General features: G+C 53.5%; 3 protein-coding genes across 8 annotated transcripts in view; all 3 read left to right on the top strand.

Moving 5' to 3' along the window:
• Speg (striated muscle enriched protein kinase) overlaps positions 1 to 4,499 on the top strand; it is a 56,297-nt gene extending 51,798 nt beyond the window's left edge. For all 6 annotated transcript variants that reach the window (XM_057758304.1, XM_057758299.1, XM_057758317.1 and 3 more), the window contains 7 exons: positions 70 to 237; positions 341 to 920; positions 1,336 to 1,575; positions 1,673 to 1,896; positions 2,696 to 2,771; positions 3,056 to 3,205; positions 3,496 to 4,499. In XM_057758304.1, coding sequence (XP_057614287.1) covers positions 70 to 237; positions 341 to 920; positions 1,336 to 1,575; positions 1,673 to 1,896; positions 2,696 to 2,771; positions 3,056 to 3,205; positions 3,496 to 3,688 — 1,631 coding nt within the window. In that variant the 3' untranslated portion in view covers positions 3,689 to 4,499. The remainder of the gene's footprint in view (positions 1 to 69; positions 238 to 340; positions 921 to 1,335; positions 1,576 to 1,672; positions 1,897 to 2,695; positions 2,772 to 3,055; positions 3,206 to 3,495) is intronic.
• Positions 4,500 to 4,607: 108 nt separating this feature from the next.
• On the top strand, positions 4,608 to 7,993 carry Spegnb (SPEG neighbor). Its single transcript, XM_057761296.1, is given in 5 exon segments — positions 4,608 to 4,613; positions 6,756 to 6,829; positions 7,133 to 7,202; positions 7,915 to 7,943; positions 7,945 to 7,993. Coding segments are annotated over 5 exon segments (228 nt in total).
• Positions 7,994 to 8,987: 994 nt separating this feature from the next.
• Gmppa (GDP-mannose pyrophosphorylase A) lies at positions 8,988 to 15,948 on the top strand. The gene is made up of 13 exons (XM_057758450.1): positions 8,988 to 9,063; positions 9,758 to 9,883; positions 9,984 to 10,081; positions 11,285 to 11,388; positions 11,647 to 11,833; positions 12,153 to 12,212; positions 13,181 to 13,311; positions 14,174 to 14,308; positions 14,427 to 14,524; positions 14,711 to 14,757; positions 14,904 to 14,996; positions 15,161 to 15,329; positions 15,638 to 15,948. The coding sequence occupies exons 2-13, from the start codon at positions 9,844 to 9,846 to the stop codon at positions 15,736 to 15,738; spliced, it is 1,263 nt and encodes a 420-aa protein (XP_057614433.1). The 5' UTR covers positions 8,988 to 9,063; positions 9,758 to 9,843; the 3' UTR covers positions 15,739 to 15,948.
• The last annotated feature ends 232 nt before the right edge of the window (positions 15,949 to 16,180 follow it).

Genomic DNA, 16,180 nt, shown 5'->3' with positions numbered 1-16,180 from the left:
GACAGAGGCCTCTTCTCTGGAGAGGTAGAGTCCCTTCTGTGGCCTCAACCCTCCCTGTGCTGTCCGCAGGGGAGTCTGTCTGGCACTCCGTAAGCTCAGGCATCCTCGACTGTTACTACAATGTGACACACCTGCCTGTCGGTGTGACTGTGAGGTTCCGTGTAGCCTGTTCCAACCGTGCTGGGCAGGGGCCCTTCAGCAACCCTTCTGAGAAGGTCCTCATCAGAGGCCCTCAAGGTCGGTGGAAGGTGTAGGGTGGTAGCGGCCCCTCGCCACTCCTTGGAGCATCACAGCTTTCTTCCCAGAACACTCAGGGATGATTTTCTTTGTCTCCTCTTAGATTCTTCGGCTCAGCCAGCTGCTGCTCCCCAAGATGCCCCTGTTACCTCAGGGCCAGCCAGGGCCCCACCTTCTGACTCTCCTACCTCACTAGCCCTCACCCCAGCTCTTGCTCCCCCAGGTCCCCAGGCAGTCACTCTCAGCTCCTCAATGTCCCCCATGTCCACTAGCCAGGCCTTGTCCTCACTCAAGGTCATGGGTCCACCACCTCCGACCCCTCCACGAAAGCACAGGGGTCTGCTGGCTGCCCAGCAAGCAGAGCCCACCCCACCCAGTATCCAGGTCACCCCAAGTGAACCCAAGTCTTTTGTCCCTGACACTGGAACCCTGACCCCAACCTCTACCCCACAAGGGGTTAAACCAGCGCCTTCCTCAACTTCCTTGTATATGGTGACTTCCTTCGTGTCCGCACCTCCAGCCCCTGAGCCCCCAGCCCCTGAGCCCCCTCCTGAGCCCACCAAGGTGACTGTGCGGAGCCTCAGCCCAGCCAAGGAGGTGGTCAGCTCCCCCACACCCGAGAGCACCACTCTTCGACAGGGCCCCCCTCAGAAACCCTACACCTTCCTAGAGGAGAAGGCCAGGCAAGCAGGATGGGGAAGGGAAGGTGGGAAAGAGCATGGGACACAAGGGACATAAAGTTTAGGCAGCGCAGACTGTCATGACTGGGCTTGGAGAAAGATGCTGAGGTGTGGAGCTTTAGAACTGTGGGGTTCAGCTGGGTGCCACCCTGAGCTTGAGCTTGTGCTGTGATTCAATCTTCACAACTGTGAGGGGAAGGCACTGCCTTGCCATCAGCACCCCTTTCACAGATGAGAAAACTGAGGTTGTGGACTCGTTTATAGGTAGAGAGCCAGTGAGTGCTGGAATCGTTGTTCCTAGCAATGAACTCAGAAGCCCGCTGCATTCTTGTTCCCAGGGTCCCTGTTTCCTGTTTTAGTTCTAACAATGATAGCGTCCACCTGAGTCTGTGGCATCCCCCTCCTCCTACACACACAGGGGCCGCTTCGGTGTTGTGCGATCGTGCCGGGAGAATGCTACAGGCAGAACGTTCGTTGCCAAGATCGTGCCATACGCAGCAGAGGGCAAACATCGGGTGCTGCAGGAATATGAGGTGCTGCGGACGCTGCACCATGAACGGCTCATGTCCCTGCATGAGGCCTACATCACCCCTCGGTACCTTGTGCTTATTGCTGAGAGCTGTGGCAACCGGGAACTCCTCTGTGGGCTCAGTGACAGGTAAAGCTGGGTGTTCCCGGGGAACAGAATGGGTAGCAAGAGTTGGGGAAGCTGGCCGCCTCTGCCATGCCCTACCCACCTCCTACCCCCACCCCAGATTCCGGTATTCAGAAGATGATGTGGCCACCTACGTGGTGCAGCTGCTACAAGGGCTGGACTACCTCCACGGCCACCATGTGCTACACCTGGACATCAAGCCAGACAATCTGCTGCTGGCCGCTGACAATGCCCTTAAGATTGTGGACTTTGGCAGTGCCCAGCCCTACAACCCTCAGGCCCTGAAGCCCCTTGGCCACCGCACAGGCACTCTGGAGTTCATGGGTGAGAAGACCAGCAGCTGGTCGTGGTAGAGGGTGGGAGGGGGCTGCCAAAGGGGTGTGCCAGACTCACCCTGTCACCCACATACGTACCATTCACTGTGAAACAACTGTTATGTAAATAATGAACAGAGTTTTTCCCATTGATCTTTACAATAGCCTTAGAGTTTGGCATAATAGTGCTTCGTTTTTACAGATGAGGAAAGAGAGGAACCCTGACGTTAAGTATTCGTCCAATTAGACAGTTACAAATAACTGCAATGGGATTTGCAAAAGCTGGGAAGACGAGAGAATCAATTATGACTGTACAGAGCAGGGAGAACCAGCGGTTATTTAGCTACCTGCTAACTGATGCTTATTGTCTCAATTCCTTAGAGCTGCTCTACAAACCACACGTTATAGACGAGACAATGGACAGCTAGGCTGCTTTAGTAAATCGCCCGGAGTCCCATAGTTAAAGAGGGGCAGGCTTGGGATTAAAGCCAGCCAGGCTGCTTTCAAAGGCTCTCAAACTTGGTGTTGGCCACAAGGAACTGACCCAAGGCAGCTTGTGAAGTTGCATCTTAGGTCCTTGGGAACCTCTAGTGCCCCAGGTGGCTCACATCTCCTGCTGGCCACCCCCACTTTTGTCCTGTCTGCTGACCTATAAGGCCCGCTGCTCTGATTTTACTCGTGATGTGGTAACCTGGCCATAGTCCTGCTCCTTAAGGCCCCAGATTCCCCTCCCCCGCCCCGCCTGCCCTCCTCTTCCTGTTCCTCTGCCGCCGGGAACCTAGATCAGCTTGACCTCTGTCTCCTGTCAGCTCCTGAGATGGTGAAAGGAGACCCCATTGGCTCTGCCACGGACATCTGGGGAGCAGGTGTGCTCACCTACATCATGTGAGTGGCCCGGCCCGGCTCCGGCTCCCTGCTCTCCTCTGTCTGTGATCCTCTCCGTCTGCCTGCTCTAGCTCTCAGCCCCCACTTCTACCAATATCTCCTCCTTCTTGCCCTGTCTCCCCACCACCCATCCAGTACCAAGGTGGGACTGCTCCTGAGTATTGTGCCCCTCCCAGATGCCCTCCGCTAATGTCTCTTAGCCTTGACCACTGACCATCATTCTCAGGTAGGGGCAAGAAGAGGGGCATCTGAGACTGTGCCAACTCACCTGTCTTCCTCAACAGGCTTAGTGGATACTCCCCATTCTATGAGCCAGACCCCCAGGAAACAGAGGCTCGGATTGTGGGGGGTCGCTTTGATGCCTTCCAGTTGTACCCGAACACATCCCAGAGTGCCACCCTCTTCTTGCGAAAGGTCCTCTCAGTACATCCCTGGTGAGTAGGCTCCCTACCTCTAATCTTCCAGTGTTATGACCGACCCTGGCTTCATGGGGCCAGACTCCAACTCCTCCATAGAGTGCAGCAGCAATCATGCTGTCTGCCGTTTAAAGCCCATAACCGTCCTGGGAAAGACAGAATTGCTGTCCCTATTCCAGAGACTGGGAAACTAAGCCCAGTATCACACACGTTGGTGAATCAGGATGGGTAAAGGGCCCGAGGGAGGGCATAGGCTGCCCTCTCCCAGAGCTTCTTTCCCGGTTCACGATCCCTCACTGGCCTGGCAGGAGCCGGCCCTCACTACAGGACTGCTTGGCCCACCCATGGCTGCAAGATGCCTACCTGATGAAGCTGCGCCGCCAGACACTCACCTTTACCACCAACCGGCTCAAGGAATTCCTGGGTGAGCAGCGGCGACGCCGGGCTGAGGCTGCTACCCGTCACAAGGTGCTGCTCCGCTCCTACCCTGGCAGCCCCTAGGTGGCATGAACCACAGCCCGGCTATGGGCTTCAACTCGGGTTCCCACTCAACGCTGCCAAGGGACATTCCAGAGCCCATGCTCAGCTGGACAGGTCTGGGGGCTTCAGATACCAGCAGCAGCAGCAACATCTGGCTGGGCTATTACCTCATGGACCTAAGGGGACAAGGCCCCTGGGGCTTCAGCCGGATGTCACCCCGGCTATAAGCAGAGCAGGAGACGCACTAGTCAGACTGGGCAAGGGTGAGAAGAGAAAGAGGCAAGAAGGGAGTGGGGAAGTGAGAAGCAGAGGCTGGAGGGGGAAGGAACTTGAGGAAGGTTCTGGGATGCAGAGGAAGAGGTGGACCTCAGGGAGTGGCTGAAGAGGAAGGAGGATCCAGTGATGTGGAAACAGTGAGCTGGGCTGAGTACAGGAGAGAAGGACAGAGCATAGCGGCAGTGCCAGGAGCCAGAGCAGAGATAAGTGGAAGGGAGGGCGGAGGGCGGGCTCAGGGGTGGCAGGGCAGGCCAGCAACTGAATCTTCAGAAAGGAAGAAGAAAGACAATGAGCTGTGGGCCCAAGGCCACTCAAGCTGGTCTCCTGCCCCAGCGGGTGTGGTTCTGGGCCCTCTACACTGGCCCAGGGATGTCCCCGCTGCTTCTCCAAGGCCTTTGCCCTTCTTCCTATTTGTATTTATTTATTTATTGCCTTTTATGGAGTTTCCTTTCCATCCAATCCCTATTGCCTATGTTGTCCTGACCATCCCCTCAGCCATCCAGCTGTCTGTGCAGCTCTCTGTCTGTCTGTCACAAGGAAAATAAAAACAGCAAGCGGCAGGACTTAATGTATGTTCCTCTGGGTGGGCTGGTGGCTCGGAGTGAGTCTTGAGTGCAGTTTAGCCTTCTGTAGGCATTGACAGTGATTCAGGGGTATAGAGGGTATGCCGGTGAGTGCCTTGGGCCCTTACAATCCCTCCCTTGACTCTCGCTCATTTTTATTTCTAGAAGGGAGACTGTGGTCACCTACTGAGTTTCCATAGCCACCCTCTATCTAGATCCCAGGAACCCACCTCTGTCCCTATGCGTCCTCTTTGTAACTTGAAGAATGCTGGGCTCTGGAATGGACCCATCACATCGCTGGCCTTAGTCTTTCCCCGGGACGAGGGCGAGACAGATTTCATCTCAGTAATTGGGTAAAGGAGACAGTGTGAAGAGCTGTAGAAAGAACTAGGAGGGGCTCCGACCCCAGATTCTTGGGATTAGAACACAGATCCAAGGGCATGGAACAGTTGTGAGTGCCCAGGAAAGCCATGTCCTGCATTTCCTAGGGTTGAGGGACACATCAGGCTGGACTTTCTTGTCTCTATGGCAAGTTAGGAGTCTCTTGGACCATGACTGGATACACCCATGCAGCACCCAACAATGGTCCCAGGGTCCTAGAAATGAGCTTTCTAGACCTGAGGTAGAGGAAAGAGGGATCGAGGTTTTCTGTGCTCTACCTTGAAGCTTTACTCTTGGCAAAACGAAAGGAACAAACTTCTGACTATAAACAGAGAACGTGGGCACTGGTTTGAGGACCCCTTGACTCCAGCTCCAACAGCCATTCTGGCTTCCTAGGACCTCAGGAAAGAGGCGGGGTCCATCGTCACAGAAGAACAAGATGCTAGAATCAGTGGGAAGGGATGAGAGAGACACCATGCCCGCCTGTCATTCCAGTTATGAAGATACACACTTTGCTTGCGAGGATCTCCCTCCGCACGCAGCAAGTGCATTCGTATAAAAAATGAGGTGCCTGAACTCATATCTTGATAAATGGTAAAAATTCCTCTCCCGTCCCCCTTTGATCTGCAGTTCCCTCCCCATCTCCATTGGAAATGGCATGTGAACTGCCTGTTCCAAACCCGGAGGAGCAAAGGTAATTTATGTCAGCAGAGTGGTGTCAAAACCGTTCTGATCAAAAGGTGGCGATGCCCCACACTGAGTACTTACAGTGAGTGGAAACAATGCGTCTACTTGATGCCTTGCACAGGTTGAACTCCACTCTAGCCCCTGAGAGAGGATCTTTACCGTGGGCAGTCCGATGCCCCTCCACACCAGTTTAGGCCCCTAACGGACTTCAGCAGACTTAGGGTTAGAGAGTCCATCATAGTGCTAACCTTCAAGGATAGTACTGACCAGCCAGACCCTATCCTGTCACAAAGAGGGAAGCAAGTAGGGAATGAAGGTGACATTGGGGGGGTCAGGGTGTTGGCTGCTGTTCTCAAACATCTTTCCTGCACCCCGCTGGTTTACTTCATCTAACCACCAGGGGGCATGGTGTCAAAAGGACTTTTGGGGGTAAGGGTGGCTGTTAGGTCAGGTCATTCTCACTGGTTTTGACAGCCATGTAGTCCTTTCACTACTGGCTATATGGACCAAGAAATTCAAGGCTACCTTGGCTGTATTGAAGGATATTTCCACAAATGCCTGTACCCCTTTAACTTATACTGTCAGGAAAAGGGCACATTACATATCGGCCTGGGGGTTGAGATAAGTATAAAGCCATGTCTCCTTTTTTGCCACATCTGATTCCCCTAGCCCTAAAAAGGGATGGGCCATATCCATCTGTCCAGCTAGTCAGGTGGTGGTGTAGCCTAGAGCAGCTCATCCCAGGCATCCTAAGGGCTAAATAAGGAGCCCACTTGGGCCAGTGGGTGGGGGCTGGGGTTCCTGGGAGGATTGGGGACAACCATGCCAAACAAGGCAAAGAAAGGAATGGTGTATAAAATCAGAGGCTGGTGCTGAATACCTACCTGCCCCCCCTGCTGTGACATCCAGGGAGGTAGCCTACAAACTACCTAGCTAACCAACTGGTCCTGAAGTCAACCTCTGGAGGAGGAGTCCAGTCCTGGATGAGGCCTCAGACAGTCTCATCCTTAAGTAGGGAGTGCGATGAAAACACAAAACCTCTGGCTCAGCCTGCCCCCCCCCCATATTTGTGGTCTCCCCATATTCTTCAGATGTCCAAAGCAGTTCCTGTTGGGGGAAAAACAAAACAAAAAACAACAAACAAAAAACCCAAACATACAAATCAGCTGCCAAACTTCCAGGATATTACTCTGGATATCAATGACCCCCAGGTCCAGAATATCTCCATCTGCATCCAGGCCTCCTACAGGGGTCACGGATGAAGGAGTCCAGAGGAAGGCTGCGAGACCTGCACTGTAGTCACTGGGCTCGGGGAGAAATCGTTGTAGTGCAGAAAGGCTGAGGGCAAGAGAGGACCATTTTTAAAAAGGAACAGTGGTCGCCCCTTCCTATCAATCCCAACTTCCAGGTTAGGTATCTAGTGGGCCAAGGAGAAGGAGCCCTTGGAGGCCCCTACCACACAAGGAGGTGGCGTGCTAGCAGACTGGGCTGGGAGCAGGCTTCATTACTATTATGGGAGCTCTGAGTACTGACCCGGCCTGGTGCGGTGATAGAGGTGTAGGCTTCAGAAAGAACTGAGGGAGAAAGGCCTGCCCCGGGTTCTGGAGCCACTGGAAGGCATAGTTCTGGTGAAGGCAGCACAGCCAAGCTGAATTTCAGCTCTCCCGGGTCTGTTCATCTGCTGGAGCAAAGATGCAAGGAGCTGAGCGATGTAGTGGCCCGGGTGATGCAGGCAAGTTGGCCTACCTGGGTCAGTTTAGCCAGCGCCTTCTGCCACTGCTCACACTCTGCATGCATCCTTGTGTAAGGAACAGGTGCCATAGTCCAAAACAGCACCACCCTGCGGGCTCTGCAGTAGTAGGGTCCACGCTGGCTCACCTTTGTAGCTGAGCCTAGTTCACACAGAGTGATGAGGAGCCCAGCCTCCGCACTGCCTGGAGGGCGTGACAGTCCTAGCAATTTCCTCTCCTACTTCAGGACCTGATTCCACCCAGACTGAGAAGTCAGCTATGGGCTCCCATAGTACCACGGTAGGGCCCATAGAGTAAATCAAGATTTAAAATCCAGCTTCTGGCTCCTAACTCAGGGCATGTTCCCCTACTCAAAGCTGTCTCCGAAATACTGTGAGAGCTCCTTTGATCTTCTACCTGACCCAGAGAAGGAGGGACAGGGCCAAGTCCTGTTTAATAGCTACAGAGATAAAACCTTAGAAGCTAGTCATTTGTCCAATATCATAGTGTGAGTTCAAATGCACCTTTGGGCCAGATATTAGTTGGAGAGGTGATGCTCTTGTCTCACCTTGCTTTTAGGTGGGGTTTCCCTGCCCTTCATCTAGTTCAGGCTAAGATTGAAAAGGGACACGATAACACTAACACGCAAAGACACCATAGTAACACTGCCCGCCCAGATACCGAGCTAGCCTCCTCCGAATGTTAACTGGATGAAAGACAGAGAGAACGTCAAATACGACGAAAGGGAAGGGCTGGGATCTCCAGTAAAAGCAGGACTTTTTCTGGGACTGGTTCTGTTCCCAGAAACCTTGCAGAAGGATGAGGGTCGCTGGACTGCAAAGAAAAGAGTATTCTAATTAACTAAGCTCACTACACGGATAAATTGACCCACAACTCCACTCTCCATCTCTCCACATTTCCCCCAGGGTGTTGAAATTGGCACCAACACAATCACGTGGACCATTTGCCGGACCACACCCCCCCGGGCGGCTGCAGCCTGCGCAGGAACCTAGCACTTTTTCTCTGGTGAACGTGGCTTGAAAGGGGCTGTCAGACCTTTTGCCATGGCTGCGAGGCCAGGGGCCGGTGGGGCCCAAACCCTCCTCTGTCCTGCTTAATAAAACTGCTTTCTTTCTGACCCTCCGAGTCTTTTTTCTGTTTTGTGGCATTGCCTTTTAATGTCCCAGCACTCGCCGCGTACTTAACCCAAGACCCACAAGCCAAGGTCACAGAATGGGCGTGTCACTAGGAAGTCAGGAGAGCGTGCCTAGTCCGGTGCTTCATTTCACAGACAGTAAATCCGGAACAAGACTTCTCTCAGTGTCAAACGTCCCAGAAGGACAAATACGGGAGCTAAGACTCCGCCGTCTCTTCTTTGGCTCAGGCTAAGCGCGGCGTCCCCCGGCGTTGGCGCCCCAGCCCCTGCCCCTTCCAAGGCTGGCCACACCCACTTCTCCTCTAGACGGGATCCTCCCTAGTTCTCCGCTGTCCCTGAGCCCGTACTGTGAAGTCCTAGGTCTCAATATTAGTTCCCATGCCTAACTTTTTTTTATCTCCACCTTCACCTCTCTCTCTCTTCTTATTTACGTCCGCTCCTCGATCTCCTGACCAAACTGTATAATAAAGTTGGGGAGAGGACTTTTTAAAACTACAACTCCCGGCATCCCCTGTGAAGGCGCTCTCGCGAGTTGTAAGGAGACACGTACACGGAAGGAGCAAGCAGCAGCAGGCGGCAGAGCTGGCGTAAAGGGAGCTAGTGGTAAAAGGACCTACTTGATGGAGGGGTGGCGGCCAGGGTAGGGGTAGGGGACAGACCCTAGACGTAGGAAGGGCTCCGAGGTCCCGTCCTGCTCTCCTCATGTCCTGGATTGTTTTGGTTCCATAACCCTTGGCTACGAGAAACTAACGTCTACTGGACTGACTCAGTTGTGGGGTCCAGAGGGTCAGCAACCAATCCTCGGAATCCAGAGATTTGGCACCCGTCCTCAGTACAGGCACTGCTGGAGCTTGTAGTGTTTGGCATGTCAGAGACACCTGTCCTTTCACTGAATTTTAGCACATGCAGTTGTGGGATTCACATTCAGCACCCAGAACTGTTAGGATTGGTGCTCATCTAATGCAGATTAGCGCTAGTACGCTGCTCGGGGTTCATTCTTAGGATTGGAATGAAATACCCAGGGCTCACGAGAGGTTTTTGAGGTTCCATATTCACCGCTGGAATTCGGAGCCGAACATCTAGAAAGAAGATGCAGGCGCTTGCGAGTTATTGGGATGGAGGCTTGTTGTTGATGTTTGGGGCCAGAGAAGGGAGTCCGTTAAGTTCCCAGAGTTTACAGAATTTCTTCACTGCCAAAGGGTGGGGTGCAGGTTTTTGAAGGCTACTCAGTTCTGGATTGGCATGAAATTGGTGGTGGTAGGAAGGACTGTACTGAACTTTTGAGTTTGCATCCTAGGAAAGGGCGACGTGCTGCAATTTGAAGTGTGAGATCTGAGTATAATTCTTCTGTTGGCGGTTGAGGTTTAGGTAGCAATCTCCATCATGCTCAAAGCTGTGATCCTCATCGGAGGCCCCCAAAAGGGTGAGGAGCTGTTGAATAGGGGAGGGGGTAGGCTGGAGCGGTCGGTGGGGTTAGGACAGCAGGAAGTAGGAGACTAAACTATTCTCCTCTCCTCTCCCAGGGACTCGCTTCAGGCCTTTGTCTTTTGAGGTGCCCAAACCACTGTTTCCTGTGGCGGGCGTCCCTATGATCCAGCACCATATAGAAGCTTGTGCCCAGGTAACCCTATAGGTTCTCTTCCCGCCCATCTCCTTCCTGCTGCCTGTCTCCCCTTTCGCACCAAGGAAACCTCAAGGGCTGTCATTCACAGGTGCCTGTGTGAGTGGCATTTCTTCGGATGGTGCAGAGCTGCAGCTAGCCCTGTTGACTCCCCTGCCTCTCGCTGCTTGGATTTCACACCTAGTTTTACAGTGTGGAGTGTGAATCCAGGCAGGAAGCTAGAAGAACATTTAGAGCTGTGGCATGGGGGCCTTTATTGATGATAAAGCGCAGAGCCCATGCTGCAGCTCCTTTTCTTTATTGCTTTGTAATTGGGATAGGTGAGGTTTGGGCTTGAGTCCAGTCTCCCTGCTGTGACCCGGAGCAAGTGGAATTCTTACCTTCTTTGAGCTCTGGTTTTCTTATCTGTAAAGTAGAGATTAGACCTCCTTTGTGGAGAAGCAAGACTGTAAAATGCCTAATTCAATGCACACCCTCGATATACCCTCCTCTCATGCTGGTATCGAACTCAGGATAATATATAGTGGGAGATGGTTCGTTTGATACGGTGCTGACTTGCAGAAACATGAGGACCTGCGTTAGCTCCCCATCACCTTATATAAAGAGCCAGTCATGATGATGGACACTTGTAATCTCAGCACTGAGGCAGGAGTCTGGGGCTTACGTGGCCAGCCAGTCTGTCCTTATCATTAGGTCTCAGACCGTGACACACACACACACACATGGTGGACCGCTCCTGAAGAGAGACCTGACCTTTGGCCTCCAGGTGGACGAGTTCACATGGGCATGTGTACCCACCCATGCATGCACACACATGCATGAGCTACAGATGTAGATCAGAGAGAGAGCACTTGTCTAGTACGTGTGAGGCCTTAGGTTCAGTCCCCAGTACTGAGAGAGAAAGACGGGGCCCTGGATAAGGAAAGGGAGAAAAGGTGACTGGATTATACATTAATGTAACTTGGTAGCTGAAGTCATTCTTAGAGTGGGTTCCAGTTCAGGTGCATGGGAGAATATAACGAAATGGAAAGATCTAGACTCAGAGTTCTTCTATCTTCCGCATTGCCCAAAGGAAAAGCAGGCTAGAATGGTTGATTACCCTGGCTATACAGCTGGAGCTGAACTTGTATCCCCTGGACTTCTGGGCCAGATTCTCCTAATTCCATCAGAATTTTTCTCTCCAAACCTCTTCTCTTGTTCTAGGTTCCTGGGATGCAGGAGATTCTGCTCATTGGCTTCTACCAGCCTGATGAGGCCCTCACCCAGTTCCTAGAAGCTGCCCAGCAGGAGTTTAACCTTCCAGTCAGGTGTTTGAATGCATGAGCGCATACACACACACACACACATCTGAGTCTCGAAGTTCTTGGAGTGGTTTGAGTCAGTATTTGTTGGGGTTCATTCCATACCCAAGGGATTCTTATTTTGGCCATCAGAATTGCTTAATATAAGGTTTCTCTGCAGGTCTTGGCCAGTACTTCTGACAAGGGCAGAGGTGTTGGGGGAGGGTGAGTCTGGTACCCTGGCTCATGGTGTCTCACTGAGTTGACTGGGGTTTCTGGGGACAGATACCTGCAGGAGTTTGCTCCCCTTGGCACAGGAGGTGGTCTCTACCATTTCCGGGACCAGATCCTGGCTGGGGCACCTGAGGCCTTCTTCGTGCTCAATGCTGACGTCTGCTCTGACTTCCCCCTGTGTGCTATGTTGGATGCTCACCGACGCCAGCGCCATCCTTTCTTACTCCTTGGCACCACAGTGAGAGAGAGAGAGGGGGCTGGGCGGGCCGAAGGCTGTAGAGAGGCTGGGATCACTCTAGGTCTTAGAGTAGAAATGGCTGCTGGGAGGGAGATGTGCTGCCCCGATGGGAATGGAGGTGTCATTGGTAACCCTGAGCCCTTTGGCTGCTGGGAAGTAGGGAGAGGGAGGGCAGCTGTCAGCTCCCGACTCTGCTGAAGGCTTGTCAGTGTCAGAGCTGTGTGCCAGGTGTTAGAGGGGAAGGAAAGGAAAGGAGAGAAAACTGCCTCGGCTGCCCTGGAGAAGGCAGGTCACTGTCTCGGATATGTCTGTCTCTCAGGCTAACAGGACACAATCCCTCAACTACGGCTGCATTGTTGAGAATCCACAGACACATGAGGTGAGAGCAGAACGGGGGCTGGGCACCCCTCTGCAAGATCAGCCCCATACCTCTAGAGAATGCTGAGAACACGCTAAGGTGGACCCCATCATGTCCAGTGGATAGGACAGTGTGGGTACCATACCCCCTACCCTTCCCTTGGAACCCTTTAAGAAAGAATGACAGGGGGGAAGGGCTGCTAGTTCATTTCTGTAGGTGTGATGTCTTAATAAATGTATGCATGGGGCACTATGGAGCACAGAAGAGAGGCCCGGCGATGGCTTGAGTGGGGGACAGGGCTTCCTTCAGGAGCAGGGTGAGCAGGCAGAGAGAACAATTTGTGCAAAGACAGGCAGAAGGTGCATGGTACACTATAATTACTGAGGTAGGAGCATACTCCCTAAGGCAAAGGGGCATTGTCTCTATCTGTGAGAGTCCCTGTCCCTGAATCTCATTGATTTTGACACAAGAACCATTTGATTTATTTATAATTTAATATATATAAAACATACATGTAATGTATATGTATGTGCATACATACACACACAGTTTTGAGGCAGGTACCAGCTAGACATGAGAGAAACAGAACCACATTTCCTACCCCCCTGAAACCTCAGTCTACAGGAAAAAGAGTCAGAGGCCAATCCTTAGAAATAGCACAGTGGCCTGAGTGAGGTACATCCCGAGGTCAGGGGTGACAGGCCCGAATAGCTACGTGGAACTGGCAGGAGAGGACTGAGGGGTAACAATGTCAACTGGATTTCTAAAGGTGGGTTTTCCAGAGGAAGAGGGAAGGACATCCCAGTGGCCTGGAGTTGTGCTCCTGCAATGCTAGGGCTTAGGGAGGGTAGAGCAGGTAGTCCTTTGGGGATGTAAAGCCGGGTAGAGGCAAGGGGTGAGCTACCCTTTGGGCCTGGGAATGAGAGCGTGAGATTGTGTTGGTGGTGGTGGTCCGCCCTCCACTATCCTTTCTGCTTTCACGTCCTTAGGTCCTACACTATGTGGAGAAACCCAGCACCTTTATCAGTGACATCATCAACTGTGGCATCTACCTTTTCTCCCCAGAAGCCCTGAAGCCTCTTCGGGATGTTTTCCAGCGTAACCAACAGGATAGGCAACTGTGAGGCAGCCTCCATGACCCTGGGACCCAACCCCAAACATCCTAGACCCAGACTCCTGCCCCCTGCCAGGCTCTGAAGGTTCCATGTCACCCTGCTCACCCTCTGCCCCTTTGCCCTTTCCCAGTGTCACCAGCTAGCCTCCCTAAGCCCCTCCCCTTCTAACCCCATTCTGTCCCTCTTCCTTATACACCCAGCTCCTCCTCTGTCACTGCCTGCCTATTCCCCTTCTGGTCCATTTCTCTCCAGCCCTGGGTGTCCCAGAGACATCTTTCAGAACAGACGGCAACACACACTTGGGTGCCCATGTGCTCAAGTGCAGACACACACACGTTTACACACACACAGGCTGCCCAGAGACCTGCTTGCTCATGTGAGGTTTGTCCTTCCAAAGCCTGAAAGCTGCCTATTAGGCTTCTCCCACCCAGATCCCATCTCACGCCTCATTCATTTGCTGACAACCATTTCTCACTCCGCCATGTCTCTGCTTCTCCCCATTTCTCCTGGCTTCTCTGTCTCTGTTTCCGCTGAGCTGGCATCTCTACCATCTCTTTCCCCCCTCTCTCTGTGACTGTCTCTGCCCTCACCAGCTGCCTTGCTCTGGGGTGAGTTTGGTTTTTTTTGTTTTGTTTTGTTTTTTGTTTTTTGTACCATCCAGTAAGGGAGGGTGACTAGATGGGTGAATGGGGGGAAGGTAGACGTGGGCAGGGATGGGAGGAGTGGGATCCAGCTAGGCATGGGGCTCCCCAGTGAAAGCAGTCTATCAAGGGTAGAAGTCCCTAGAATTTGGATAGACCTTGATAGAGGCCTCGAAGAGGTGGCGAAAGCCCCTTCAGTTCTGATGTCTTCTCCTTTGCTGGCCAGAGAGGAATCTCCAGGCTCATGGCCTGGGGCAGGGACCATCCGACTGGAGCAGGATGTGTTCTCGGCCCTGGCCGGGCAGGGCCAAATCTATGTGCACCTCACTGATGGTATCTGGAGCCAGATCAAGTCTGCAGGGTATGTGAGGGTTTGGGAAGAAACTGCCTCTGATCTTGAGGCTCTGAGAGTGGCATTGGGATGGTAGGCACAGGTCCTGCTGGACCGGGAGTGTCTCACTCCCTTTTCCGACCCCTAGCTCGGCCCTCTATGCCTCCCGTCTCTATCTGAGCCGATATCAGATCACTCACCCAGAACGGCTAGCCAAACACACTCCAGGTGGCCCACGAATCAGAGGTACCACCTCATCCCATCATTGCCATTTACTGTCCCATACCCTGGGAGCCTACACTCTTCACCTCAGGTGCGGAAGTGAAGGCTCAGTCTCTCCCCACCACCGCCTGCTTCCCCCCCCCCCCCCCCCCCCCGCCGTCCAAATGTGTTTTGGGGTATCTGCCCTCAGGTTGTTTCTTTTGCTTCTAGGAAACGTTTACATCCATCCAACTGCTAAAGTGGCCCCATCCGCTGTGGTAAGCTGTGCCCCCAACTTCAGGGAGAGGCTGTTGGGACTGGTGGGGATACCCAGGGACTGACCTTAGATGCTGGTGTGTCTCTCCGCTTTGGCTCACCTGTTATGGGGCCTTGAGCATCCCCCATCCCTCCATTCTTTCCACAGCTGGGCCCCAATGTCTCCATTGGGAAGGGGGTGACTTTGGGCGAGGGTGTACGTCTACGAGAGAGCATCGTCCTTCATGGAGCCACTTTGCAGGTAGGAACCAGGCACACAGTAGTGTGTGGTACCCAAAACGGCCGAGGGGGAGGGCCCAGGGATGCCTCCCAGGGCAAGAAGGGTGAGCCCTAGGCTCTGCATCTCCCTTCCACACATTCTTATGTCTGCCTACTCCACTCACCTTGAACCATCCCATTTGACAGGAGCACACCTGTGTCCTTCACAGTATCGTGGGCTGGGGAAGCACTGTGGGGCGCTGGGCCCGCGTAGAGGGGACTCCCAATGACCCTAATCCCAATGACCCCCGAGCTCGCATGGACAGTGAGAGTCTCTTCAAGGATGGAAAGCTACTTCCTGCCATTACTATTCTGGGTATGGTTTGTGGAGGTTAGGGTGAGGGTTGGGAAGCTCCACAGGTGATGTCTTGTATGTATCATGCACGTGTGTGCATACGTGTGTGTGTGTGTGTGTGTGTGTGTGTGTGTGTATTCTTTCAACAAACATTTACCAAGATCCTATCATGTACTCGGCCTGAATGAGTCACGAGTCACTGGGGGCTGAGACCAGGCGCACAGATGGGCAGGGAGGGCCCCCTCTTGATGGCCTAGCCATGGCCCAGGCTTCCTGCCCCATCACCTCTCATGACCTGCTTGCTCCTGGTACCCTCGCCTATGCTTCAGGCTGCCGTGTCCGGATCCCTGCCGAGGTGCTCATCTTGAACTCGATTGTTCTGCCACACAAGGAGCTGAGTCGAAGCTTCACCAACCAGATCATCCTGTGAGGGTGCTGTGTAAAGGGCCCCAGGACTCCTGCCCACTCCCCTTCGGGCTACTGCCTGCCTGGCCAGCTCTGTCCAGAAAGGATCTGAGGAAACCAGGCAGAATCCTCCCTTGCAAGGAGCCATGTGTGTGGCCCGGGACGTCTGGCTTCCCTCCCCAGGCCCAAATAAACCCCTACGAACCTTGGAGCCAGCTTGGACTCCGCTTGTGCCTGGGCTGGGGGTGGAGGTACGGGAGGGGCAGCTGAGTCAGGCCCCCCCACATTAGCATTTAAATTGGAGTCCTTGCTGCTGGCTCATGAATAATGAATCCAGAGTCTTGGTAAATCTCCCCCTCCCACTGCCTCAGCCTTCTGCACTAGCTGCTTTAGAGGGAGACCCTCCAGGCTCCCTGGCCTGCTGGCCCTCTGACCTTCGCCCTGCTTGCCTGCCTCCCTGGGCCTGG

Source organism: Chionomys nivalis, chromosome 2 (genome assembly GCF_950005125.1).
Source record: "Chionomys nivalis chromosome 2, mChiNiv1.1, whole genome shotgun sequence".
NCBI classification, from domain to species: domain Eukaryota; kingdom Metazoa; phylum Chordata; class Mammalia; order Rodentia; family Cricetidae; genus Chionomys; species Chionomys nivalis.
Note: the sequence above shows the minus strand (reverse complement) of the source record. Positions and strands in the feature narration are given on the sequence as shown.

Coding starts and splice junctions, on each gene's coding strand:
- Gmppa (XM_057758450.1), top strand. CDS start 9,844: ATGCTCAAAGCTGTGATCCTCATCGGAGGCCCCCAAAAGG. Junction 9,884..9,983: donor CATCGGAGGCCCCCAAAAGG/GTGAGGAGCTGT, acceptor CTCCTCTCCCAG/GGACTCGCTTCAGGCCTTTG. Junction 15,330..15,637: donor TCCTGCCATTACTATTCTGG/GTATGGTTTGTG, acceptor CCTATGCTTCAG/GCTGCCGTGTCCGGATCCCT.